The 24,503-nt window shown below is 36.2% G+C and overlaps 5 protein-coding genes across 6 annotated transcripts; 2 read left to right on the plus strand and 3 right to left on the minus strand.

Annotated features, from left to right (window-relative positions):
- Positions 1-332: 332 nt before the first annotated feature.
- Positions 333-2,506, plus strand: LOC127254343 (zinc-finger homeodomain protein 2-like). 2 transcript variants are annotated; one of them, XM_051279413.1, is made up of 3 exons: positions 333-659; positions 790-851; positions 1,186-2,506. In XM_051279413.1, exon 3 carries the CDS (start codon positions 1,258-1,260, stop codon positions 2,200-2,202), a length of 945 nt encoding a protein of 314 aa, XP_051135370.1. In that variant the 5' UTR covers positions 333-659; positions 790-851; positions 1,186-1,257; the 3' UTR covers positions 2,203-2,506. The 2 variants fall into 2 exon arrangements, with proteins under 2 accessions (XP_051135370.1, XP_051135379.1); XM_051279422.1 differs by lacking the exon at positions 333-659 and having other exon boundaries at positions 666-851.
- A 1,418-nt stretch (positions 2,507-3,924) lies between these two features.
- On the plus strand, positions 3,925-6,662 carry LOC127254353 (2-C-methyl-D-erythritol 4-phosphate cytidylyltransferase, chloroplastic). The gene is made up of 11 exons (XM_051279436.1): positions 3,925-4,262; positions 4,339-4,413; positions 4,505-4,560; positions 4,651-4,730; positions 4,833-4,915; positions 5,333-5,410; positions 5,762-5,830; positions 5,960-6,028; positions 6,128-6,174; positions 6,281-6,371; positions 6,453-6,662. The coding sequence occupies exons 1-11, from the start codon at positions 4,047-4,049 to the stop codon at positions 6,507-6,509; spliced, it is 921 nt and encodes a 306-aa protein (XP_051135393.1). The 5' UTR covers positions 3,925-4,046; the 3' UTR covers positions 6,510-6,662.
- A 185-nt stretch (positions 6,663-6,847) lies between these two features.
- LOC127254269 (protein STICHEL-like) lies at positions 6,848-11,508 on the minus strand. The gene is made up of 6 exons (XM_051279297.1): positions 8,904-11,508; positions 8,622-8,832; positions 8,072-8,527; positions 7,402-7,990; positions 7,235-7,325; positions 6,848-7,156 (listed from the first exon to the last, which is right to left on the minus strand). Exons 1-6 carry the CDS (start codon positions 11,055-11,057, stop codon positions 7,115-7,117), a joined length of 3,543 nt encoding a protein of 1,180 aa, XP_051135254.1. The 5' UTR covers positions 11,058-11,508; the 3' UTR covers positions 6,848-7,114.
- Positions 11,509-14,424: 2,916 nt separating this feature from the next.
- LOC127254359 (PHD finger protein ALFIN-LIKE 6-like) lies at positions 14,425-18,113 on the minus strand. The gene is made up of 5 exons (XM_051279449.1): positions 17,653-18,113; positions 17,340-17,372; positions 15,956-16,184; positions 15,495-15,624; positions 14,425-15,002 (listed from the first exon to the last, which is right to left on the minus strand). The coding sequence occupies exons 1-5, from the start codon at positions 17,747-17,749 to the stop codon at positions 14,703-14,705; spliced, it is 789 nt and encodes a 262-aa protein (XP_051135406.1). The 5' UTR covers positions 17,750-18,113; the 3' UTR covers positions 14,425-14,702.
- Positions 18,114-21,066: 2,953 nt separating this feature from the next.
- LOC127254336 (NAC domain-containing protein 35-like) lies at positions 21,067-23,816 on the minus strand. The gene is made up of 3 exons (XM_051279401.1): positions 23,235-23,816; positions 22,787-23,055; positions 21,067-22,058 (listed from the first exon to the last, which is right to left on the minus strand). Exons 1-3 carry the CDS (start codon positions 23,461-23,463, stop codon positions 21,330-21,332), a joined length of 1,227 nt encoding a protein of 408 aa, XP_051135358.1. The 5' UTR covers positions 23,464-23,816; the 3' UTR covers positions 21,067-21,329.
- Positions 23,817-24,503: the final 687 nt, after the last annotated feature.

Here is a 24,503-nt window from a genome sequence, read left to right on the forward strand (position 1 = left end):
GAAAAGTTAGGGAGGGGTGAATATTTCTTTACAGTACTGGGACTGATTTCTTGCCAACAAACACACAGACAGACAAACATATATATATATATATTATATGTATGTATATAATTTGTTTGTCCTGGTTCGATCGATCTCATCTTATTTCAATATCCCCCACTGTCTGACACACACACTGCTCTCTCTGCTGTATGTATATGGCGTAAACTTGATGCCTCGTAGTAGTGCAAGCAAAGCAACCCACCCCCACTTTTAATTTTTTTCCTAAATCTCAAAAATAAATGAAGAACGAGGGTGGGGGTGGGGGGGGGGGGGGGGGATTGAGGAAAAAAGAAAATGCTTTTATCTTTTCTTTTTTTGGTTTTAAGAAGGGTTCTTTAATTTTTTTGGTTCACAACTACTGGTATAAGCTCATGTTTAGTGCTTCATTCAGTTCCTGCAAAAGGCTCTCTACTCTCTACTCTCTCTCACTCTATTTCTTTCTTCTCTCTCTAAATTAGTTCTTCTTTATCTCTTCTTCTTCTTCTTCCTCATATGTATGTTTATGGCAAATAGCTCGATTTTGTTGGGCTAAAACCCTTGGCCATTTGGGTAAAGCTTTTGTTCGACATTCAAGTGGGGTTTTAACTTATGAAAGCAGCAGAAACAGTTGTACTTCTGTGAGTTTACAGTTGTTGAGGGCCTAACCTAATTTACTTCTTCTTTCTTTCTTTCTTTCTTTCTTCTTCGTATTCTTATTTTCTTTGTCCCTTTAATAATAAGAATAATAGTTCTTATCTTTGGTTTCAGGTATTCATCCCTGAGTTTTGTCCCCAAGAAATTTGGATAGACAAGTGTGGACAAAGATTCAGGTTTTTCATTTACTCTCTTAGCTACTTCAATCATATTTATTTATATATATATATATATATTTAAAATAAAAATAAAAATTGATGGGACATGAGTAAGCAGCTTCCATGGCTGTTTAATTTGAGTGGGTCGATACAGTGGTAATAAAGAAAGGATGAATAGGCAAACATAGCCAGATATGATGATGATGATTTGCTTTTCTTGTCTTTTTTTTTTTTTTTTTAAATTAGGGGCGACAATTCTTGAGAAAAATAATTTATTTATTTATTTATTTGTTAAGTCAGCCATCATCACTTTTAAGATTAATCATTTTTAGGGCATTCTCTAATATCGCAGGCAAACCAATCCTGACCAGTTTCGACCCTTTTGGTCTCCAAAGACACAGCACATTTGCCAAAAAGGGCAAAAATGGAAATTCGCACCCAAGACGACGAAATTCCGATCCCTCTCAATAGCTCCTACGGCGGCGGCGCCGCCCCTCACATCATCCACCACGATCATCATCTGAATCTCCACCACCATCACGACGCCGCTGCATCCGCCGCCGCAATCACTTCCACAACCATCACCGCCACCACCACCGGCGGCGGCCCCCTCATCCCCACCACCTCCGACGACCAGACCGCCGTCCTCCCCTTCAAGAAAACAATAAAATACCGCGAGTGCCTCAAAAACCACGCCGCCGCCATGGGGGCCAATGCCACTGACGGCTGCGGCGAGTTTATGCCCAGCGGCGACGACGGCACCCTCGAAGCCCTAACCTGCTCCGCCTGCGGCTGCCACCGCAATTTCCACCGGAAAGAAATCGACGGCGAGCCCCCCGCCGCCGCCTGCGACAATTGCACCTTCCACCCCCGAATCTCCGGCCGGAAGCTCTTCCTCCCCGGCGGCCCCCACCACCCCCACCCCCACCCCCACAAACCCTACCTAACCCCCGAAGCCATCGGATACCACCATCCTTCCGGCGCCCTCATGCCCTCCCGCGCCGTCCCGCCCCACCACCATATGCTAATGTCGTACAATCTCGGCGGCGGCGGCGGTGGCGGTCCTTCCGAATCCGACGACCAGGACGACGCCAACGGCGGCGGTCTCCGGCCCCCCCAAATGGTGAAAAAACGATTCCGGACAAAATTCACGCAGGAACAGAAAGATAAAATGCACAATTTTGCAGAGAAAGTTGGGTGGAAGATTCAGAAGCAGGAGGAGGCGGTGGTGCAGCAATTCTGTCAAGAAATTGGGGTAAAGAGAAGAGTTTTGAAGGTGTGGATGCACAACAACAAACATAATCTTGCCAAGAAGATGAATCTCCAACAAAACCCTCTAAATCAAAATCAAAACCAGACAGGAGAGTGAGTGATTGAGTCAGTTAGTGATCCATTACATCCTCGAATTCTTCGTCGAATATTAATTAATTCAATGAAAAAAAATGAGCAATAAAATTAAAATATATATATATATATGTGTATTTATGTGTATGTATTTTGATGGATATGGATTTTGATATCGATCGGCGGCATTGCTTTTTGGGATCAACTAATCTTTAATTTGTTCAGTTTTATTTCTCTACGTTTATTTTTTTGTTTTGGACATTTTGGGATCTGTCGAGCTCGGACCAGCTTTTTATGGTGTTTTTAGATCTGCTGCATTGCATTTGGAATAGCCTTTTTTAAAAATATATATATTATAATTAATTAGGTCTATTTTTTAAAAAATTCTTCACGCCTCCTTTATACAAAGAAAGACAAAAGGAACTAATTTCACCAATTCTTTTTTAAAAAATTATTTCCTTTTGATATTTTTCAGTTTGAATTTGCTCCCTCGACACACCATTTATGTTCCCTTTTGTTTTCCATAATGAATTAATTAAATAATATAATGGGAAGATATTTTCATTAACGGACACGATGTTTTATTTACTTATGTCTTGAAATTGGTTCATAATTTCATTAATATTTTCTTTAAAAAAATAAAAAAAAACAGATGAAATACATATTTTTATTTAAAAATATATAAAAAATTTATGTTATATTAAAACATCTTTTGAACATATCAAAACGCAGTCCAAAATTGAAGAGCAATCAATCATTTCATTTCAATTTTTTTTGGCAAGTATGGTTGGCAGGCTGCCAGGTTTAATCTAATTAATATCTAATATTTATGAAGCTAACCATAATATTAATTACTTCATCTAATTAATTAAAGGGTAGATATGTAGTCATTAAATATTTCTCATATTCACTCATGCTACAATTAAATCCATTTCAAGAATTGATTTCTATTTTGCTCAAACATATCTACATTACCAACAACACAACCAAACTTCATATAAGCATTAATGAGACTTGTGGTCCTACCTCTTAATTGGCTATGGACTTTTGACTTCAAATTTAAGGGTTTTATTTTTTTAAATAAAAAATATATTTCCCCTCTAAACTAACTAAATTATGAACATGAATAGTATGGGCCCAATAGAATGTGGGTTTTGGACTCTCACTCTCATTGGATATAAATGTTTGTAATTTAAAACAAAAACATAAAACCCTTTTCTTTTTTTTTTTTCATCTAGGCATGTTCTTGCATTGCGTAGGCTTTTATTAAATTTTTTTAAGAAATGAAGGCATGCTCAAAGACTTTGTCACTTTTTTTTTTTTTTTTTCTCAATCAATTTTTACATGAAAATAAGGAAGCAATATTTTGTGGTCCTTTTTTAGGCCAATTTAAGGCACTTGTCATAATTTGATAAGTTTGTCCTATTAGTTTGAGTCCAATAGCACATCTGTCCTATTAGTTTGAGCCCAACAATTGTCAACTATAGCATTAATTTATAAAGATGAAAATATTTATAAATTTGATAGGTTAGGAACTTTCATTTCACTTAAACACTACTCTCTTATGCAGATCTTATTGCATACGTATATTTTTCACAATATATATATATATATATAATTAAAATAATAAAATTTTAAAATTTGATGAAAAAAAACAGAGCCAATAAATTTTAGTTGACCCCAATTGACTGAGGAGAACAAGTTTTGAAAATAATGGAAAATCAGCGCCACGCCTAACATGCTTTCTCAAAATATTCTCCATAAATACTCCATCTTCATCCCTTCTCCAAATTTTGTCTATTCTCTGTATGTGATTTGTGCTCCAGACTGCTTCATTCCACAGACTCGGGTTTTGCAGGAGAATTGCAAATGTCGCTTCATTTCTTGCCTTCGCCAAACCTTTCCTTGTTTTCTTGTTCCTATTCAACCAAGCCATTGGTTTTCGGAGCTACTATTCGATACCCAATCAAATTCGGCTTCCCACTTTCTCGAAACTCCAATCCTTCGCACACTGGCTTTGCTTCCATCAAATGCCTCGAGAAATTCAGATCTTTCAAAGTCAATTGTTCGGCAGAGACCGCCGAGGTTTTTTGCTATTTGGGCGTCTGGATTTGGTTGAATGTTAATTGCTTTGTTGTAACAATTTTGATTCGATTGACAGGGCGCTGATGCAGCTGTCAAGGAGAGGAGCGTGTCGGTTGTTCTACTTGCCGGCGGGAAAGGCAAAAGGATGGGCGTAAGTCGTATAAATTCTGCCTGGATTCGACAATGTAAATTTATGATATCCATTCGAGAAGAAGATTGATTTCTTCCGATTTGAGTCGCAGGCGAGCATGCCGAAGCAGTATCTTCCACTCTTAGGGCAACCAATTGCTCTGTACAGGTAGCAGCTACAGATTTAATATCTTCAATTCGATAACTAAGAATGCCGAACATTTGGTTTGCTTAGTGAAATTGAAGTAATATCCTGCAGTTTCTACACTTTCTCGAAGATGCCTGAAGTGAAGGAGATTGTTGTTGTTTGTGATCCTTCTTATCAAGACATTTTTGAAGGTGTGAGATGCTGTGTAGTATTAGCTTGAGCAATTGATTATTAGTGTTTGTCCAATCGAGCTATTGAAATTGATGTCGATAGAAATATGTGCACGGTTTCAGATGCCAGAGAGAATATCAGAGTGGATTTGAAATTTGCATTGCCGGGGAAGGAGAGACAAGATTCAGTATATAGTGGATTAGAGGTATATGGATAGCTTCTCAGGCTTTTTAGTTAGTTGTTTGTGGCCCTGATTTCTCATGGTCGTTAGTTATTTGTTGGATATATTGTCTTCCCTATTACTAAAGTCTTGTTTGATTTGTAGACTCAAATATCTGAAAAACTCCTAAGTTGAAAGCTTAGTACAGCATTGCTGCAATTCTGCTTAGCATGAAGATAAATTGTTTGTAAAAAATGAGTCCGCTATACCCCGCCCTCTACTAAATTCTTAGCTTTACTGAATTATATCAAGATCACTCTTAGAACAGTTTAACTTCTGCAGATAACTGTTGAGTTTTGTGGTTCAATTGTTGTCTACGCGCGCGGTGAAGATTATAGACCACTCCCTAATAATAGCTTGTGATGGTACTAGCTCTTTATTTGATTTGTGTGGATTTTGTAGGCAATTGATTCGAATTCTGAGCTTGTGTGCATCCATGATTCTGCAAGACCTCTCGTGTTGGCTGCAGATGCAGCCAAGGTATGTTTGCTTTATACACTCCATATTGTTCGGTTGCTCAATTAAATACATTTTATAAGACTCTAAAATGCATGTGTTAAATTTCTATTCGAGTAATTATTTTAGGTAGGTCCGTATATTGTTGACACTAAATTGTTCTGTGGTAATTATGATTTAAATACCGGAACCATATATCAACCTAAGGTAATATATTACGGACGCCATACCTTCAATCTGTATGTTAAACTCCATTCGAAAGCCTTGACTTATTTTTGGTTAATTTAGCCAATGCATCTGAGAAGAATGACATTACTGGTCTTGAACTTAATGTCTGCTCGTACTTGCTCTATTTTTCTTTTTCGCTTCCACCAGGTTCTAAATGACGGGTGGCGTATTGGTGCTGCTGTTCTCGGAGTTCCTGCTAAAGCAACGATCAAAGAGGTAGGCATTTTCATTTTTTTTGTTACCAAAACTCATTCCATAAGAAATTATAAGGTATATAATCTAAACTTTCATCCAAGATTCGAATACTTTGTGTTATTCCACTGAATTTTAGCTTCTTCGATTCAGGCAAATAGCGAATCCTTTGTGGTGAGAACTCTGGATAGAAAAACTCTTTGGGAAATGCAAACCCCACAGGTTATTGATCTGCATCCAACTTTGTTTGATTAATTTTACCGCTTATTCACTGTATCCTGTTTGAGTAATATTTAACACTCAGCTGCACAACTATCGCAGGTTATTAAGCCAGCCTTGCTTAGGAAAGGATTCGAGCTTGTCAATAGGTAATTCGGTTTACCATTTTTTAGATGATGCTGCAGTAATAGTTCTTGCAACCTTGTATTACCTTTCGATGTCATATTTTTCACTATTCCTTCATTTATTCGACAGAGAAGGACTTGAAGTCACAGATGATGTCTCAATCGTCGAGCATCTTAAACATCCTGTGTACATTACCGAAGGATCCTACACCAACATCAAGGTACGGATATCCCTTTCGCCCCCGCCTAAGATCTTTATTTCGTGTCGAAGCTTTTGTGAGCTGTGTTTGCTCAAAATGCAGGTTACAACCCCCGACGACTTACTACTCGCCGAGAGAATATTGCACACTCCGGCTTGAGAATAATTCATCACGATGACGGTGTAGTTTTAAAAAATTCTTGGAAACATTTCGGGACTGTTTTGTTGAGAGTTGCAATGGAAATAAACTGTCGAAGAAAGCCATTTCAGACATTCTATCTAAGGAAGGAATAAAAACACAGTTCCAATTTTATTCTTACGCTAATAAACCTAAATGTAGTAAAAAAATTGGCGGCGGCGACAGTGTTGTGCTGAACAGCACATTGTGTGCTATTATACAATACATAATATTATTACAAACATCATACTATATATTAATATAATACCAATACAGCACATATTAACAAACACATGCTATAGTTTCAACAACATATTACTACAAATAGTACACAGTTACTACAGTCAATACATTGTATACGTTAATATAATATAAATACAGCGTATAACTAACAGAATACTAATATGTTGTTTGTATATGTAACCTGTGTTATAATTTTTTCAAATCAACAGCGTAAGCATCCCAAAAAAATTAAGTCCCAAATGTAGTAATAACATTATCATCCCTTACATAATCCTCGTACAGATAAGAATCTTAATTAGCAGAAAACGGAAACGAATAGCTTGAAATTTGCATTTCTTCCATAGTTATAACAGCTGCTGTATTGGCCTCTGCCTGTTCTTGCAAACCTTCCAAAACCATAGAAAAAAAATCAAAACTTTTATGCAGACATAGATACATTAGGACAAAATGTAACAACAGCCTACCTTTCTCCCCCTTTTTCTAACTCTGTTTCTTCTCCAACAGAACATTGCGCCGCAGCCGCCTCCGCCTCCGCCCGACCCGGATTCGTATCCCCTGTCAAAGAAATTAGCGTTAAAAAAATCGACGTGTGCATTGACGATGCGAAAAGAGAGGCGTCGATAGACTTTACATGTTATCCTTGGCGAGATTGAGATTGCTCGCCGTGTTGCTGCTGTGTAGTAAGCTCGGGGAAATCGGATAGTGATCGATGGTCTTCACGATCTGCTCGTCTTGAACCGATGATCCGTCGTTAACTCTCAGAGCTTTGATCTCGCGATTCAGCTCGTCTTCCCAATGCTGCGACGGCATGTCGCGAGAATTCACCGTCTCCAATCGACTCGCATTGTCGACGCCGTCCTGCGGTAGGATTTGGTTCCTTTCCGGCCTCAGATGAGCCATCGATCCCGGGGTTCCCTTTTCCATCGCCTGCAGCCATGCAGTTTCCAATCTCTGCTCGTGAATGATCGACTCGATCCGTCGTAGAGGGATTTCCGACGTGCTATCTTTCGCCGCGAGCTCTGAAGACTTCGTCTGATGGCATTCTCGATCTTCTGCAGTATCGATCTTCTTCGAGCAGAAGGCGTCCTTTAGAAGAATCATTTTCACCTCGACGCTGCGTTGCAAGACCGTTTCGAACGAATTCGTGATGCTGCTGAGGAAGCCTTCAGCTCGACTTTTCACCGTGCCGTCGATGAAGGCTATGTGGGCTATGAATTCACCTGATAAACAAGAACAGGAGGTAAATCTTTCATCAGGCATGTTATATTACGCATTCGATTTTTTTTCGGTATGAATCTTACCTTTGATTTCGGATATAGAGACGAGTTTCCCGTAAGAATGAAGCAACTGTCGGAGAGTCTTCGAATGGCACTTGTCGATGCATCGAAGCCAGATACTTTCCAACATTTTCGAGTCGACGCATCTCAATGCTTCTTCTCCTTTACGCGGGCTTTGATGATTCAAACGAACTCTAACAGCGTCACTCAGCGACATTGGATTCCCTTTCGAAGGAGATTCGATTCGTGCGTTAGCTCGTAGATTCTGCAACATAGCTTCTCTCGACATACTGCCATTCTCCTCCTCCGTCGCCCTCAAACTTGGTAGCGGCTGCATTTGATCTACCGACGGTAAAGAACCTAACTGTAACAGGGTCGCCGTGAACCACGTAGAACGGTCGCTCGAAACGCCTAGATGCTTCTCGGCCTGGGAGAGTATCGTTAGCGCATGCTTCAGCCTCTCCACGCCTCTTTCGGTTACTGAAAATCGGAGCTTAAATTGTTACGACACGAGCATTTTTGAATAACCAATGTAACAGTAAATTCGAATGAGGAAGACGAAAGTAATACTCACAACTTCTCCCGCCAAAAAAGGAATCTTCGTTGCCTTCGTGGTGTGTCCCGGCGATGATGTCGACGATAAGGCTCACCATCTGAGACATTAGAACGATTGGATCGACGCCGGAATCCATCAATTCTCGGGCTTTTATCACTGTCTCCGCAGCGTTTGTCGACATGGCTAGCTCCAAAAGTTCGAGCAATTTGTCGTCCGAAACAACCCCAATCTACATCGAATCGAAAACATGACAGTGCGCATTCGTATGTATAGTTTAGTCGAAAGAATTGAGAGACTTACGAGCTCGTTCACCAACGACTTCGTGATTCTTTTCCCGAACAAGCTCAGCTGATCTAACATGGTCTCCGCCTCCCTTACCGAACCATTTGCATTTGACGCGATCAACTCCAGCGCGCTCGATTCGACCTCAAACTTCTCATCGCTCGAAATCTTCCATAGCCTGTTCGCAATGTCGTCGTTGCTGATTTTATTGAAGAGGTGCTTCTGGCACCGAGACACCACGGCGCGCGGCACATTGTCGACATCAGTCGTGATTAGCACAAACACAATACGCGGCATTGGCTTCTCGAGCAGTCGGAGCAACGCCAGCCATGTCTTCGACGGCAGTAAATGGCACTCCTCGACTATAAAAACCTTATAATGCGAAACAGCCACAGAATGGAACATCGAAATGTTTTTCAGATAGTATTTTATGATGTCGATTCCCTTCTTGTTCGAGCCATCGACTTCTCCAAGATAACTACTCTTCCCGGACACAAAATCCGCACATTCGCCGCAGACTCCACAGGGCTTCGTCTCATCACTCGCTCGGCAGTTTAAAGCAGCTGCGAAAACTCTAGCCGCGGACGTCTTCCCCGTTCCACGAGGACCGTGGAAAAGATAAACCGGCGCAATCCTTCTCCTAGAAACCGCGCTTGTAAGCGATTTCACGACAATATTCTGCCCGATCAGCTCCTCGAAAAACATCGGCCTATACTTGTGGCTGAGGCTGCGCGCATTCTCGAGAGAACCTTCCTCCAGTGCGTCGCCATTCAGCACGACGAGCTCCAAACCATCTTGGCTCCTATAACTTGACGACAACCTTCTTCGATCCAATCGACTCAAAGCTTCTAAATCGAGCTCCCCTAAATTTGTCGAGACCTCATCGTCGCTGTTCCCTGTCCCAACAGATGATCCGTTAGTGAGAAGGGGGACAAGGCTTTGGGCTGCGGCCTTGTAGCAATGTCGCTTCTTGCTCGAGCTCAAAGGCGACGATCGATAATGTCTTCGCTTATACAATTTCTGGCTTCCACAAAGAATGATGCTTCCTTTCCTCCTTAAAGTGTCCGACAGAGACGGCGAACAAGAACTCCCGATTCGCGACTTTGGAGTCGACCTCTTCGACCAATAACATGGAATTCCACATCCTTGTCGCCCCGCGGATTCAAACCGATCATCCACATCGTTGTCATCGTCGTCGTTGACTGATCCGGTGGTGGCATCCCAAGACTCGATGAATCGCTTATAAGAGCTACTCGACAGCACTGGCGACCTCTCGTCTTTCCGGCAACGACTCAACAACTTCGCAGGCGTAGGCGTAGGCGTCCATCCCTTGTTCTTGAGCCTCGCGAGAAATGGCGAAAGCGTCGTCGATCTTGTGAAATCCTCGGAATTCAAACAATCCTCTGTTCCCTCGGATCGATCCGCGAAACTCAGCCTGCTTAAACTTAAACTCGGCGAATCATCCGCCGCGACATTTTTGGTCGTGTATCGCCGCAACAGCTCCTGCAGCCGCAACTTATCGATATAATCCCGGGGGCTGTCGCTAGAGTAAGTCTTCCTCTTCGCCTTCTTCTTCATTGCTGCGCCGCCACTGCCGTGCCTAATTGACGGCGGCGTAAAGCTCAGGCTCGCGCCTGTGAACTTGGATATCGCCGTGGCGTATATATCACTCAAGCAAGAATCACTCTTGGAATCATTGCCAACGGCGGCGTCAAGGCTATCGTCTTGAGTCGATGACGATCCCGACGCCTTGCCATTGTCGTCGGCATCATCATCGTCAATGTGGCCACTCCTCCTCCAATTGTAGAGATACACTTTCCTCTGCTTCGAATTCTTAGGATTGTTATTATTGTTACAAGCTTTATGATCTCCAACAACGTTACTACTAATACTACTAAAGTTATCATTAGTTCCCTCCTGCAAATTAAGGTTTTCAGAGAAAGAAGAAGCCATGGCAATGGCGTTAGCGTTACCCTCAGTCTTCACATAGTGGTGGTGGTGCTTGGCGAGGGATCTCGCCGAGCCAATCGGCGACCGCCACGTGGACGAGGTGCCGGGGTCCTTCAGCAGTCGGGCAGCCTTCCGGATTTGGGTCAATTCCTTCTTCAAGTGCAGATTGCTCGGATCAATTCCATTATCCATCCCGCCGCCGTGTAGCTCCGCCGGAATCATTATCAACACCGCCGCAGTCGCAAGTTTATTACAGCCGACACGAAAGGAAGTTCACTAGTGACTACCACATTGTTGTATCGAAGTTTAAGATTGAAATAATGGAGCGCAAGGGGAACTAGGAGGAGGAGCGTAGATCTAACAGGTTTGATTCGATTTGGCAATAATAGGATCTCGAGAAGTGGTCGGAATCCCTAAAATGAATAACCTAGAACGAGGACAGAGAAATGTGAATCGGTTTGGAGAGATTTGTGTAGTAATAAATTTGGGGGTTGTTGAAATCGATGAAATGAAGTTGAATGCATGATAGGGGTTCGTGTTCGTCACTACTTTTGCCTCTTCTTCTTCGAGATTCAGATTCAGTGGGGAAAAGGCAGGCGAGGGCTTTTCACCATTGTTGTCTGAGATATATTTTCTACTTGGGTCTGTGTGAGTATCAGTTTCCCCGCTCCACCCTGCCTGACGCTTTTAGATCGTTTGTCGCTGTCCGCTTTTCATTTCAAATTCTCCATGAATCTCATTCTCAATCAATGCTTTCCATTTTTTATTTTTTTATTATTTTTTAAATAAAATGTTTTTTATAATAATATATGTATATGAACATACATGGTGGTGCCTGTGCTTGTTTAATGGTTTTAACCTAAAATTTGTTTTTTTATAAAATATTAAAAAAATTAAATTAAATATTTATTTCTATATTTAAAATATTTGTCTGACACCAAAGAATTATTACGGTTAAAATTTTAAAAATTTTGTATTATATTGACATAAATTTTATAATGTCAATTTAATTTATATATACTTTATTTATTATTCATTTATATTTCATATATTGTGAACGTAACGTTGAATAATATTACTTCCGACAAGCTCTGAGGGTCTCGTTTACTTTTTTTTGCGTATTGATATTTGAATATCAATTATTACATAAAAATGTAATATAAATTAAAGAAAAATGACAAAAATACTTCTAGTGTCTTATAGTACTGTTATAACGACATTTGTACAAATAATTATACAAATATAAAGATATTATTAATATTAAATACAATGAAACAAAAGATAAATGAGACTCTTAGAGCCGGAAGGGAGAGAATATTATTTACACAGGAACAACCAATCCATGTGGATGGATATATATGCATCATTTAAATAAAGTATTTGAAGATATATATAACTATGTGTTCATTCAATATTATTTTGGGTGACACAATTTTTTATTCAAAATTTAAAAATATAATATATTATATATACATATTAATACAATATATCATATATATACTATATTTATTTAAAAAATCAACAATTTAATTTTTTGGATTTGAAATATCTATGTACATATAAATTTATTAGTTATATACGTCCTGGTTGTAGCTCCTCATTTATTATTTTTGAATGAGAATTTGTTATGGAATGCATATTAAATGAAATTCAATGGCATACGTTGATGTAATTTGAATTTTTAAAAATATGAAATAAATTTAGAATAAATGTTCGAAATGTCACTCCATAAATTTGTACTGTCCATATTTATCAATGCACAATTAATTCGATTCCCATCTAGATTGTTTATAGTAAATATTTGAACTAAAGAACTTCTTAAAGTGTACCAAAAATTAAACAATGAATCTCCCATATGGAAAGATTGGGCGGTGTGGGGGTTAGGCATGTGACCGTAAGGTCATCTGTCGCAAAATTTTCATTGCAAATTTAAAATATGCGAATGTGTTTTTATGAATATCATAAAATTCATCACTATTTTTTTTTTTTTTTTTGTAGTGTAGGTGAACAAATTATTATTATTATTATTAAGGTATGTGATGTTGCAATAATATGGCCATCAATTATTTATTCATCTCTTTGATTTCATTATCAATTATCCTTTAGCCCACCTCAATTATATTTTAGATTCTTAATCTACTTAATTAGATCCATTATTTACTGATCAAAGTGAATAAATAATTTCAAAATCTCTTTTCAATTTAAATCCACACTTATAAATTCATTAACTATATTAATTTTCAGGTGTGTGTTTGGTTTCCCTTTGTGTTCTCTATTTCTATTATGTATCTAAATAATTATTTGAATGTATTTTTATATATAAAAAAAAAAAAATATGTTTGAGAATATATGATAAAGAAATTGAAAATGAATCTAAAAAAGACAAAGACATGTTACCAATATGTTCCAAATAAAACTTCTATTATTTTGATAATGATATTATTAATATAGGCATCTTTAATAACCATGTTCAATGTAACACATATATATATATATAGTTAATAATGATGTATTTCTTTGGGCTTGTATTTTTATTTTGAGTTTCAGATTAAACAGTCATTAGATATAACATTGATTCTCTTAATTATCACATAAAAATAAGATAGACAATATTGTATTATATAAAAATACGTGCTTATATAAATATACTAAAATTAATAATATATTATTATATATTACAAAAATATATATATTTCTTTACCTTATATATATATATATATATATATATTAATTGAATCAAATCAATGATACTATAACCGAAAAAATATATAATAAAATAAAGAAAAATATTATCCATTTTATAAGAAATGGCATTGTAGTATTAAAAATAAAAAAGAAGATACTTATATCATTAATCAATTTATTTATATTATAAAACCCACTATAACTAAATGGTGTTAAAGGTAGACAAGAGAAATAGATGACATTTTTTTTTTTTTTTTACCTTGAAATAATGCGTCATTGTTTTGTGTCACATGAGCACATGCCAAGCAAGTATGACAAATTAATATATGTATATATATATATATGTACCACATAGATAGATTATTGATACATACAAGAAGACTAATAAATAATTTAGGTAGCAATTTTTTTATTGAATTTGCAGGGGACATTGAACATGGGTATGACTATGATCATCCCTGCAAATGCAATAAAACCCAAAACACAAAAACAAAGAATATCACATGGAGTGAGCCCATTCCATTCATTGACTCTCTAATTTCATTCATCACAAAATAATGACATTGCATTCAAAAATTTATTCATACATACATATGCTTGTTTGCATCATTGGATAAGCAGAAAAATAAATAAATAAAATAATAATGGATCTTAGATTAGTGTGTATTAGCGAAGCTAATAATTAATTACTTACAACATATGCCCCAACAATAATTTAGCTTCTTGTCTGTAACACTTTTGTCTTGGCCAATAAATTCTGTCAGAACCCTCCAATAATAATAATAATAATAATAATTTTCAGACACAGGCACAGATATTCATGCATTGGTGATTGCACATTTGAAAATTATAATTATAATATATATATATATATATATTCTCTTAGTCTCAACAGAGAATCCAATACAAGAAAAGTAATTTTAGACATCAGATGTGGAGTTCAATTCCTATCATTACATTACATGTTCAGAAAAAACTATGCTGGGAAAAATGTTAAGACTATTTAAGCTTAATAGCAAGAAATCAAATGTCTTTCTACATCCCCACAAGAACAGAAGCTGAGAAAATGTAAATGAAAAGATTGTTTGAATTTCTTTCCCAGCAGCAGATGTTTCTAATTTTTATATATATATATATATAAAACTGAACCTTTGTTTCCATTCAGACATCGTCGATCGATCGTCACGAAAGGCCCGGGTTAACTCTAGCCCGTTTGTTGCTGCATCCCGGGCACTTGTACTGCTTGATGTGTTCAGCTTTGGCCGGTGTTATCTTCACGCACTTCCCATGGAACCATTTTTCACATACATCGCAGCAAATCCAGAATTCGTCGTTCCCATAATTGTTTCCACAGGCTCCGCACAATGTCGCCCCCTGCTCATCTTCATCCTCATCGACATTGTTGTCTTCTTCCTCATCCTCCTCCTCGTCTTTTGCAGATGTCTTCCCGCCTTTGGGCACCATCTCTGGCTGCCGAGATGGCTGTAAGAAAAGAATGAAATTAACGAGGCTGCAATTAGTATACTGAATCAATGTATTAAGTATAGTGCTGACAACACCTCAAGTATAACCGGATAGCACAAAACAAATAAACAAATAATACACAATTTATGTTAATACTCCCTCTGTTGTCTAAATTTATTCTCACTTTTCTTTCTTAATTGTAATCTAAATTTATTCTCGTTTTCTCTTTTAGTAAAAAAATATCATTTTTTCTACTTTTTCTTTACCCTAAAGAATAAAAGTTTATATTTTTATCTATTTTTTTTAAATCCCGTGTCCGGTCAAAGAGCACGCAATTGGATGACGGAGGAAGTATAATAATACAATACAACAGAACTAACAATACATGACAATAGTTCAAACAACATATGCCAATACTGACATCAGCACATATCATATAGTAGCACAACACAGATAGACAAAGTATTAGATGGTGTAATGAAAATTAATTGGTCGGGAGAGGTTACTTACGGGTCTCCCACCCGACTTGTTCTTGTTGCCGTTGCTTTGCGCGGCAGCTGAATCCTTCCCCTGCTTAATAGCTCCAGTCACAACTTCAGAAACTGTTGGGAGCTCATTAATCATCTGGAAAAGTCTCTTCCTGTAAACATCGATTTTCAGTTTTGGAAAAGCTTGATAAAAAAATGTGCAGAGCATCGATATGAATCCAATAGCAGGTACATTTAAAAGCCACAATAAAAACATTGATCTCATTATCATTTTGAAGGAAAATGCAATAAGAGTTTGCGTTTTTTCGATCAACATGTATGAAAATCTCCGAAAAGAAGCAACAGTTTTCACTCAAAGCCAAGATCACTAGCAGTCAACAATACTTCTTCTTAAAACACACCATTACGAATTAACATTAACTCCGTGTTATGTCGCAATATCCAGGAGAGTTCACAAGAAACTGAGCTAGTGTAGCAACTTACCTTTCACTCTTACCGAATCCGAACCGTGAACCAAAGTAGAATGCAACAGAAAGCAGCCAGGAGTCGCTGTGAATTGCAACAAGGGCTAACCAATCCTTTTCTTGCATTCCATCTCGAGCAAAATTTATCCCAAGTGCTGGCTCCGGAAGTTCCGGGGGCACCTCCTCGATGGGCAAGTTGACTTCCCATGTCTCGTTCGGAAGCCCATATAGACACAGGTTCTCTTTTTCTGAATGAGAAAGTCAATCCGGGACCAGCAGAATGAATAGCAACACACAATATTTCCAGAAATGAAATTTTCTTATTTAAACCGAATGAGAGGTTCTTTTAACTTCCGAAGTACAAATAAGTTGTCACAATTCTCATACACATGGTCAGATTTCTAAACCAGTCTTAATAATTACTATTTGATTACCACATTGCAGTACGGCAAGATTTGTTAAAGCGAAATATTAACTAATTACTGTTATTTTCAACGCCCATACATAATGAATAAAATGTGGACACACCAATCTCAAGAATTATGAAGAAAACTAGAGCATTTGATTTTCCAATTGCACATATCTTTGCCATTTTTTTAGTCACAACAAATAATCCGCATACATATGCAATAGGTATCGAAACTTGGAACTTCCAGGGAGTTATATGGGCACAAAAACCACTAGATTATCATGACTGGTATATATTTCAGCAGATTGAGGATTTTCACAGTTCTTGCACTTCATATATACAAACAAAATATTTCAACTCCCCAAAGCTACATTGAGAAAGGCAGAAGATGAGGCTAAAACAGAACAGCATGTCAAAAGAAAATAAAGCATAGGTTTGACAAAACAGGATTAGATAGAAAGAGAGGAGAAAAATGAAGTGCAACAACGACTGTGCATTCGAATGGTGGACACTGCAAAGAAAGCTCATTAATTTCTTGAGAATATATAAGGTGAGATTATCGTGGCAGATGGTATATCATAGAAGAACCCTTACGAAAAAGGCACCAACAAAAACCAAAACTTACATATCGAACATGGCTGCAAAATGTCACTGGACATGATTTTCAAGGGGGGAATTTTGAGTCCAATCATTAAGGCATTTGGATGAGATGTCAATCTAATCGATCGCAAAGTAAAAAAAAGCCTTCTTGATAATGATTTGGTTACTCTTATATGAAAAATCGAGGACAACACTCATTCGCCACATAATGTGATTGATTCATACTGGAACAGATATAATTAAGCAACGTATACAAACAACCCTATGCAAGTATCACTATAATCATCGTTTAAAAGTAGAGAAAATAATATTACAGACACAAAGTTTTATCAGAAAAACGATGGCAATCAAGTAAAATTGGTGAAAAGAAAAGAACATATGATGGAGAACTCACCTGGATCACACAGCTTATAAACTTTCTCGACATCTGCAAGGAATTCATTCAATCAAACACAGAGTCAGACAAATCAGTATCAAAACTCCAAACTAAATTAGCAGCTGCAAAGGTTGTATTAAGCCCATAAAGATACCAAAAGACAAGTAACACATTAGCACGGCCCCATACACGTTCCATCATGCGTAAACAGTTAAACACACCCACACAGAATCACATTCTCTCCAACAATTTTACAGACGGATAAAAACAAACGACCACAAGCATAAATTGGATTAAAAAATAAAATAAAATAATAGAAAATTGAAAATACCTTCAGTGAGGGCCTTGATGAGGCCCGCTCTGCGGCCTCTGAAATCATTGAAGACTTCCTCTACACTTCTCGGCTCCGGATTCGGAGTTTCGTCCATTTCAATTCCAGCCCTCTTTTGGTGAAACTGAAAAACCCTACGAAAATTGGAGTCGAAATTCAAGGATTCCACCGCGAAATCAAGCGGAGATCGGCTGGATAAGTGCGTTGGGAGGAATTAGGGTTTGGTCGTGGTGAGCCAGTCGATTAAGACCGATTGGGAGATGAAAACAGAAAATCGATTTACCCGTGGGTGTGTGGGCGGTAATTTGTATTCTGGCGAGCGGAAAAGCTGAAATCTGAATTGAGGGAAGGTGGGGTGGAGTGGGTGGGGTGGAGGAGGGAGAGACCAGGCCGACCAGAGAGAGAGACAAACGCGGCACAAAAAATAGTTGAAACGAAGAAGATACGGAACCCAGGGCGGGTTGTAAGAAATTAATAAATAAGTAATAACTGCAATATTGCGGTAATAATAGAGAAATGCATTTTTGGGAATTTAATTTATCTTTTTATTCAAATATATTATTTTATAAAATAAAAAATTAAAAGCAAATTTTTATATAATAGTCTCCAACACCAGGAAGATCTAGACCGTTAATATTTTTCTTTTTTTTTTATGAACGGTTCAGATGGATGTACCGTTGAAACTATATATATATATTTTTTTGAGACTTTGTGGAGTCTTTTTGACGTTGGTGCTACGGTCAACGATATCGTGTGCAATTCGTGCATACAATTTATTATTGGGCTTGGGCCTAAACATCAAATTAAAATTAAAGCCCATAAGGGGTTGATGTTATCCAATTTATTTTAATTATACCCACAGATTTCTTTCAATTCATTATAAGTTTACACATAAAACTATACCATAAAAATATAGGGTACCATAATTGGAAGTTTAACTTTATTGTGGAGCAAAGAGACAATGTTTAATTATATAAGTTATAATGTAAAATTTAAAATTGAAATAATTGTTTGAAAAGTATAAAATATATATTGATATAATAAATAAAGAACAAATTTTATATTTTATAAATACAAAATTTCATAACAAAATACAATTATAAATATACTTGTTAAGCTGTAAAATCGGACTCAAAGTTTGGATCCAACTATGTAGATTGAGCCCACTAGGAACTCACAATTTTGGGACAATCGGCCCATCATGTTTGAAATTGGCCTAGTTTGTATGATTCTTGAAATAGTCCATCAATTGTGAATGTAAAACATCTTCGATTCGACATAATTTGAAAGAGAATTTATTGGGGATCATCAATTTATTATTATTATTATTATTATTTTCTGCAAATTTATTCATTTACTTAATTATTTAATTTTGTAGAGATGGTCACCTTAAGCCTATCAAATCAAATTCGAATTTTACTTTAGTTTATTGTAACAAATCTGACCAACAATAATAATACAGTAATCATTAGTTATTTTATTATCATTTAATTTATAGAAGAAATTTAATTAATTAAATATTATCAAAAACCCTAAAGTAAATTCTCTTAGTTATTATCATTAGTTATTTTATTATTTACTTTAGCTCTTTCCTTTTTTTATTTTCTTTGTTTTTTCTTTCACAAAACAGTAAAATAATTCTCTTATTTTCTAAATTTGATAAAAAAAGACTTATTAATTCTAATGCTTTACTTACTTATGGTTCAAATAAAATTAGTTATAAAAAAATAAAAAATTGTGTGTTTAAAGTGCAAGGATATTTTTTTGCAATATTAAACAAAATTTTAAGATGATGTAGATTTTTCATCAAATTTTGCAGACCATAAGAAATATATTTATATAAATATATATATATATATATATATATTTTCTTCTTCTGTCCTGTTTCATTGCCGGGTGGAGGCTAATGATTTTTTGTTTGTTCCCCCAGCCAGGCTGGTTAAGGAAGCTGTTGACTTGCAGGAGATTAATAGGACAAAAAATGAGATAACAGAAGATGATGATGATGACATCTACTGTTAGGAAATGGTTTTTTCTTTTTTCAATTTTTTTTTTTTTTGGTTTACTATTTAATCCTTTTTATTTTTCTATAAAAATGTAACTATATATCACATTTCACTAGTAATTTTTTTGCACTCTTTATCTATAATATTATCTAAAAATTATCACACTAAATATTCATTTATTTACTATTTATTTTATCAAAAATCATATTATATACTCATATTTTATTGTATTTCATTTTTTTAAAAAAAATAAAATAAAATATCATAGCTAAATCATATACTGGGTGGCTGAGGAGGGTCCCAATATTAATTCCATCACACACACAGAATACAATACATTCTGCAAATTCATGCTCCCTTTGTCTCTCTCTCTCTCTCTCTCTGATCAGTCGTCTGCAAGTCCTCCTCAATTCATTCTTTTTCTTACACTTGTTTCAATCATCACAATATCATCATTCATATATATATTTGTGGTGTATGTATTATTGTATATTTTGTATGTGTGAGGCCAACTGCGACACCTCCTAATAAATGTAGGTTTGTTTTTATTTAATTTCCAACTGTTCCCAGTCACATTTACATCCAAACAGGAGGTACACTTGTTGAATGTTGTTGTTCGACAAAGGATGATATGATGGTGCGGAAATCTGAAAACTCGCAACGACTACTTTTTGAATGTGTTTTGAATAAATTTACGAACAACATGTGGTATGCCAAACCTGGACTATATTATGATTGATTTGATCACTGGAGGTGAAGATCATATATCCTATATTGTTGTGTCACTTTTTATAATTATGTTTTAATTTTTATTTCGAATTGCTATCATTTTTTTCTAAAAAGGAATATTACATTATAGATGCATTATACAAAGTATTAATTTATTTTCTATTAAACTTTGTAATGTTTCTAAAACAACTCAAAACATCAAAAAAAATATTTTATATATATATACACATGTATATATGCATAATTTCTCTTCATTTTTATATAATTAAAAATCAAAGTAAAAAGAGGATTTTGTGTTGATAATGTAAATTATTCACTTTATAAGTTCTCATATGCCTATTCAAAATTTAAAAACAGAAAATCAACCAATAGTTTAAATTAATGCAATAATAATGTGCATTATTAATTTAAACGTGTTGTATTATAATTTAAATCATATGTTGATAGCTCACATTTGATGTAATGTATGAATATATCTATTGTGTCGCGGTTTATGCTAATATATGAATTTCATATATATATTGTTTTTATATTGTATTAACACAAACTTTGTGCTATTACTTTATATTTTATATGTTGCCTATCAATATTTAAAGTATTGTCTGCACTAGGTTAAATAATTTTTATTGCAACATATTTGTGCGTGTATATATATAGAGAGAGAAAGACAACCATACCATAGGAACCCTAGTAAGAAATTGAATCATTATCTAAAAAAGAAAATGTATCTTAGGGAATAATTAGACATGAGTTAACACATCAATACATTATTATCCAAGAAAAACCAAAGAGGCTTTAGACTTCGAGTTAAAACATCAGCTTTAGTCTTAGACAAGAATCTCTATGTAATGTCCACGTTCACATTACATGACATATATTTAACTATATATATATATATATGTGTGTGTGTGTGTGTGTGTGTAAGAAGGATATCCTTTTAAGTCACTTGAAGAAATTGCTGTAGTCTTTCCCTGCCTCCAAAACTGCATTCCAATCCCACATTCTGTCCGAGCTCGAGGTTGCCTGAAGAAACCCTGGAGCAACATTCAGGGCAATGGAAGCCGCCGCCAGCGGCGACTGATCCGGCAGCAAATTAGTGGAGGAGAAGTGTGACAGAGGTGGTGTTTGGACATTGTTAGGACTACTAAACTGATAAGTGACTGAAGCCGGCTGGTGTGGGCTGTAAGAACAAGGGTTCACAAGCCTGTGGAGATCGTCGTCGACTGCGAGGGGAGAAGAGTTGGGGAAGATTGTCGGACAGGTGTTGGATGATATCGAGGATGTGCAGCCATTCTTGGATTGATGATGCAGAATCATCCTATGATCATTTTCTTGATCTGATGTGGCTGCTGCTGAGGGCATTGAGACTAATGGGCTTATGGAGTAAATTTTTTGTTGGGATAGGGCTAGAGTTGTCCCGATGTCGATTTCTGCGCCGGCGCTGCTACTTGGGCTCGACTCGCTTAGTTTTCCATCTGATGAAATCGATCCTATGTAGCTGTTGTTGTTGTTGTTGTTAGCTTGGAGGGTGTCCATGGATTGATCAATTATTTGATTGTGGGATGACTTTGGGGCTTTTGATGATGAGGCCTTTGTCGGGAGGGATCGAGGGAGGGATGGATGATCTTCGACTCCGGCGCGTTTGTAGACGCGGCAAAGGGAGATTTCGCCCTGGAATTTGAAGCAGCTGAAGTGAGGGTTATGGAGAAATAATTTTGGTAAGATGCTTTGATGAACATTGTGATATTTAATTTGTGTTGTGTTGTCTTGTCTTGTGTGATGAAAAAAAAAAAAAAAATGAAAAAGATTGTGAATTTTTTAAAATTGGCTATTTAATGAGTTTCACAAGATTAATGTTACTTTGGGGATGAACATTTAAGAAGTTGCATTAAAAGGGAATACAGAAACACAGCTGAAATATCATTGATCTTATGATTCAAAGTATATATATATATAATTATTTTCAAAATATTGACAGTACATATTTATTTATAAGTGTCAAATTCTTGAGTAAATTCTAGCTAATACAATAGCAAATGTTTTTTTTAAAAAAGGGACCTCACACAATAAATTTCTATATAGCACATGCTATTTTTCAGTGCAAAGTTTTCATCAAATTTTGAATAATTCTCTTCATCTTCCAACTGCAAATTAACTTTCAAACTAAACACACTTCTTAATCTAAGGCTAGCTGATGATCTGATCAATTCTTGAACTTTTTATTGATGAGCTAGGATAGGACTATGGATTTCATTTCTAGGTTAACAAAAATCTTGATGACAAAAGTTTGCCATACATGTGTTGATGTATGCAATCAAATTAATCCAACATTAAAAAAAATATAAGTATTTGATCTGATACCTTAAAAGAAAAATGTAAGAGATCGAATTTTGATTAACCTTTGTAAGGCGTTGAGTATCGTGTTGAGGTAGTCGATATTCGTTCATGATCCAGCTGGTTCGGATCCCTTTCGGCGCCTTCCCGGAGTAGAAAACAAGGGTTTTCTTGAGGCCAATCGACCTGAAATTCTCACCTCTAATCATCCGATCTGCGCCGGTGGCCTTCCAATAGCCGGATTTTGTTACTCGATTAGGCCGATCTCCGTTCCTATATTTCTTGTCCCTCGGCACATAGAAATACCATTCCCTCTCACCTATAGCTGCCAAGGCTGCTCAAGAACACAATCACAAATTAAGACATAATTATATAAACATCCAATTTATTAATTTCTTTCTAGAGATCATATATAACTCGATCATAAGATGTGGATGTGTAATGAATTGAAGAGGGTTTTGTAAGAAGTAGAGATACATATATATTATGGTGCTTGTTTGATTAATTAGTTACCTGGAAGTTCCCAAGGGTCGTGGTGATAAAGATCCAAGAAAGTGATGAGTTCGACATTGAAGCGCTTGCCCTCCACCTTACGGCGGAGGTAAAACTCGACCAGTTCTTCCTCGGTCGGGTGGAACCGAAACCCCGGCATCACGACGTCGTTTTCGTGCTCGCTCTCTTCTTGATGATGGTGATGATTATCATTGTTGTTGTTGTTGTTCATGACTGCTGCAATGGCCATAAAACTTTGGCCCAAAACCCTAAAAAAAATTTGATTCTTTATATTCAGCAGCAATTATTGAGCATCTTCGATCTCCTCCCCTTGTTTGTCGACAATTGGAATTGGAACTCCAAGGAAGAATTGTGTTGTGGACTAATGATTAGTATTTATATATATAATCTGGATCTGGGAAATGTGAAGATGAAGAAAATGAAGGAATAAATAGGGAAGATGGATGTAGAAGGTTGAAGTGAAGGGAGAACCAGAGAATTGAAGATGATGGAATGGAAGGAAGAAGGCGTTTAAGAGAGAGAGAGAGAAAGAGACAGCAGAGGTTGAGGTAGAGGACGACAGGGTGGCTGCTGCCTCAAAGTATGCTATGCTATAGCAATGCAGCTGCTGCTTGCTTGCGGTGCCTTTGGACTCTTATTAATTAATTAGTATATTCCACCATATTTATTTATTTTTATTTAATCAATTAGAATTATTATTATTTTTGACTAAATTAGTTAATGTAAACTAGTGTAGTAGTAATAGATTGATTGTAGCTGTCAAAATAGCTATTAACCGGGTAAGAATTAATTAACCAAATTGATGGGTTTTTGTTTTGCTGACGGTTAAATTTTACTCGATTTAACCTGTTTTAAAGTAGGGTCCGACGTGGCAGAGGGAGAGTAACCTAGCTAGCTGCTTAAATTCATTTTGACAATTTTACTGATATTTAAATAATTTAGTTATTATCATTTATATTCTTATTCAAAGTAAAACATCAATTTTTCAAACTGAAAAAGGTAAAAAAATTGATCAAGATACCCCATCCATTCACTAAAATTAGCCTATTTTGATGTAACACGAAAAAAATATAATAAAATTAATGATATTTATTGTAGATAAACTTACCATTTGACATCAAAATTCTGAATGCATATATAGGTATGGATACTATAATTATTAGAAAATCTATTGAGAGCATTCATTTTTTTTTTAAATTTAAACTTTAGTTTAAATAACATTTTAATTTACAAAAAAATATTTTTTTATTATATATTATAATAATGTGA

Source organism: Andrographis paniculata, unplaced genomic scaffold (genome assembly GCF_009805555.1).
Source record: "Andrographis paniculata isolate CXL003 unplaced genomic scaffold, ASM980555v1 Contig12END, whole genome shotgun sequence".
NCBI classification, from domain to species: domain Eukaryota; kingdom Viridiplantae; phylum Streptophyta; class Magnoliopsida; order Lamiales; family Acanthaceae; genus Andrographis; species Andrographis paniculata.

What these genes read in the sequence shown, in the direction of transcription:
- LOC127254336 (XM_051279401.1), bottom strand. Translation starts at nt 23,463, where the DNA reads ATGGCCATTGCAGCAGTCATGAACAACAACAACAACAATGATAATCAT. An exon ending in CGACCCTTGGGAACTTCCAG is followed by an intron (nt 23,056 to 23,234) that starts GTAACTAATTAA and finishes GTTCTTGAGCAG; the next exon opens with CCTTGGCAGCTATAGGTGAG. An exon ending in ATACTCAACGCCTTACAAAG is followed by an intron (nt 22,059 to 22,786) that starts GTTAATCAAAAT and finishes TTCAAATTCCAG; the next exon opens with GGCGAAATCTCCCTTTGCCG.
- LOC127254353 (XM_051279436.1), top strand. Translation starts at nt 4,047, where the DNA reads ATGTCGCTTCATTTCTTGCCTTCGCCAAACCTTTCCTTGTTTTCTTGT. An exon ending in GGAAAGGCAAAAGGATGGGC is followed by an intron (nt 4,414 to 4,504) that starts GTAAGTCGTATA and finishes TTTGAGTCGCAG; the next exon opens with GCGAGCATGCCGAAGCAGTA. An exon ending in GGATTCGAGCTTGTCAATAG is followed by an intron (nt 6,175 to 6,280) that starts GTAATTCGGTTT and finishes TTTATTCGACAG; the next exon opens with AGAAGGACTTGAAGTCACAG.
- LOC127254359 (XM_051279449.1), bottom strand. Translation starts at nt 17,749, where the DNA reads ATGGACGAAACTCCGAATCCGGAGCCGAGAAGTGTAGAGGAAGTCTTC. An exon ending in GGATTCGGTAAGAGTGAAAG is followed by an intron (nt 15,625 to 15,955) that starts GTAAGTTGCTAC and finishes CGATGTTTACAG; the next exon opens with GAAGAGACTTTTCCAGATGA. An exon ending in ACAAGTCGGGTGGGAGACCC is followed by an intron (nt 15,003 to 15,494) that starts GTAAGTAACCTC and finishes CTTTTCTTACAG; the next exon opens with CCATCTCGGCAGCCAGAGAT.
- LOC127254343 (XM_051279413.1), top strand. Translation starts at nt 1,258, where the DNA reads ATGGAAATTCGCACCCAAGACGACGAAATTCCGATCCCTCTCAATAGC.
- LOC127254269 (XM_051279297.1), bottom strand. Translation starts at nt 11,057, where the DNA reads ATGATTCCGGCGGAGCTACACGGCGGCGGGATGGATAATGGAATTGAT. An exon ending in CTTTTTTGGCGGGAGAAGTT is followed by an intron (nt 8,528 to 8,621) that starts GTGAGTATTACT and finishes TCCGATTTTCAG; the next exon opens with TAACCGAAAGAGGCGTGGAG. An exon ending in AATCTCGCCAAGGATAACAT is followed by an intron (nt 7,326 to 7,401) that starts GTAAAGTCTATC and finishes TTTCTTTGACAG; the next exon opens with GGGATACGAATCCGGGTCGG.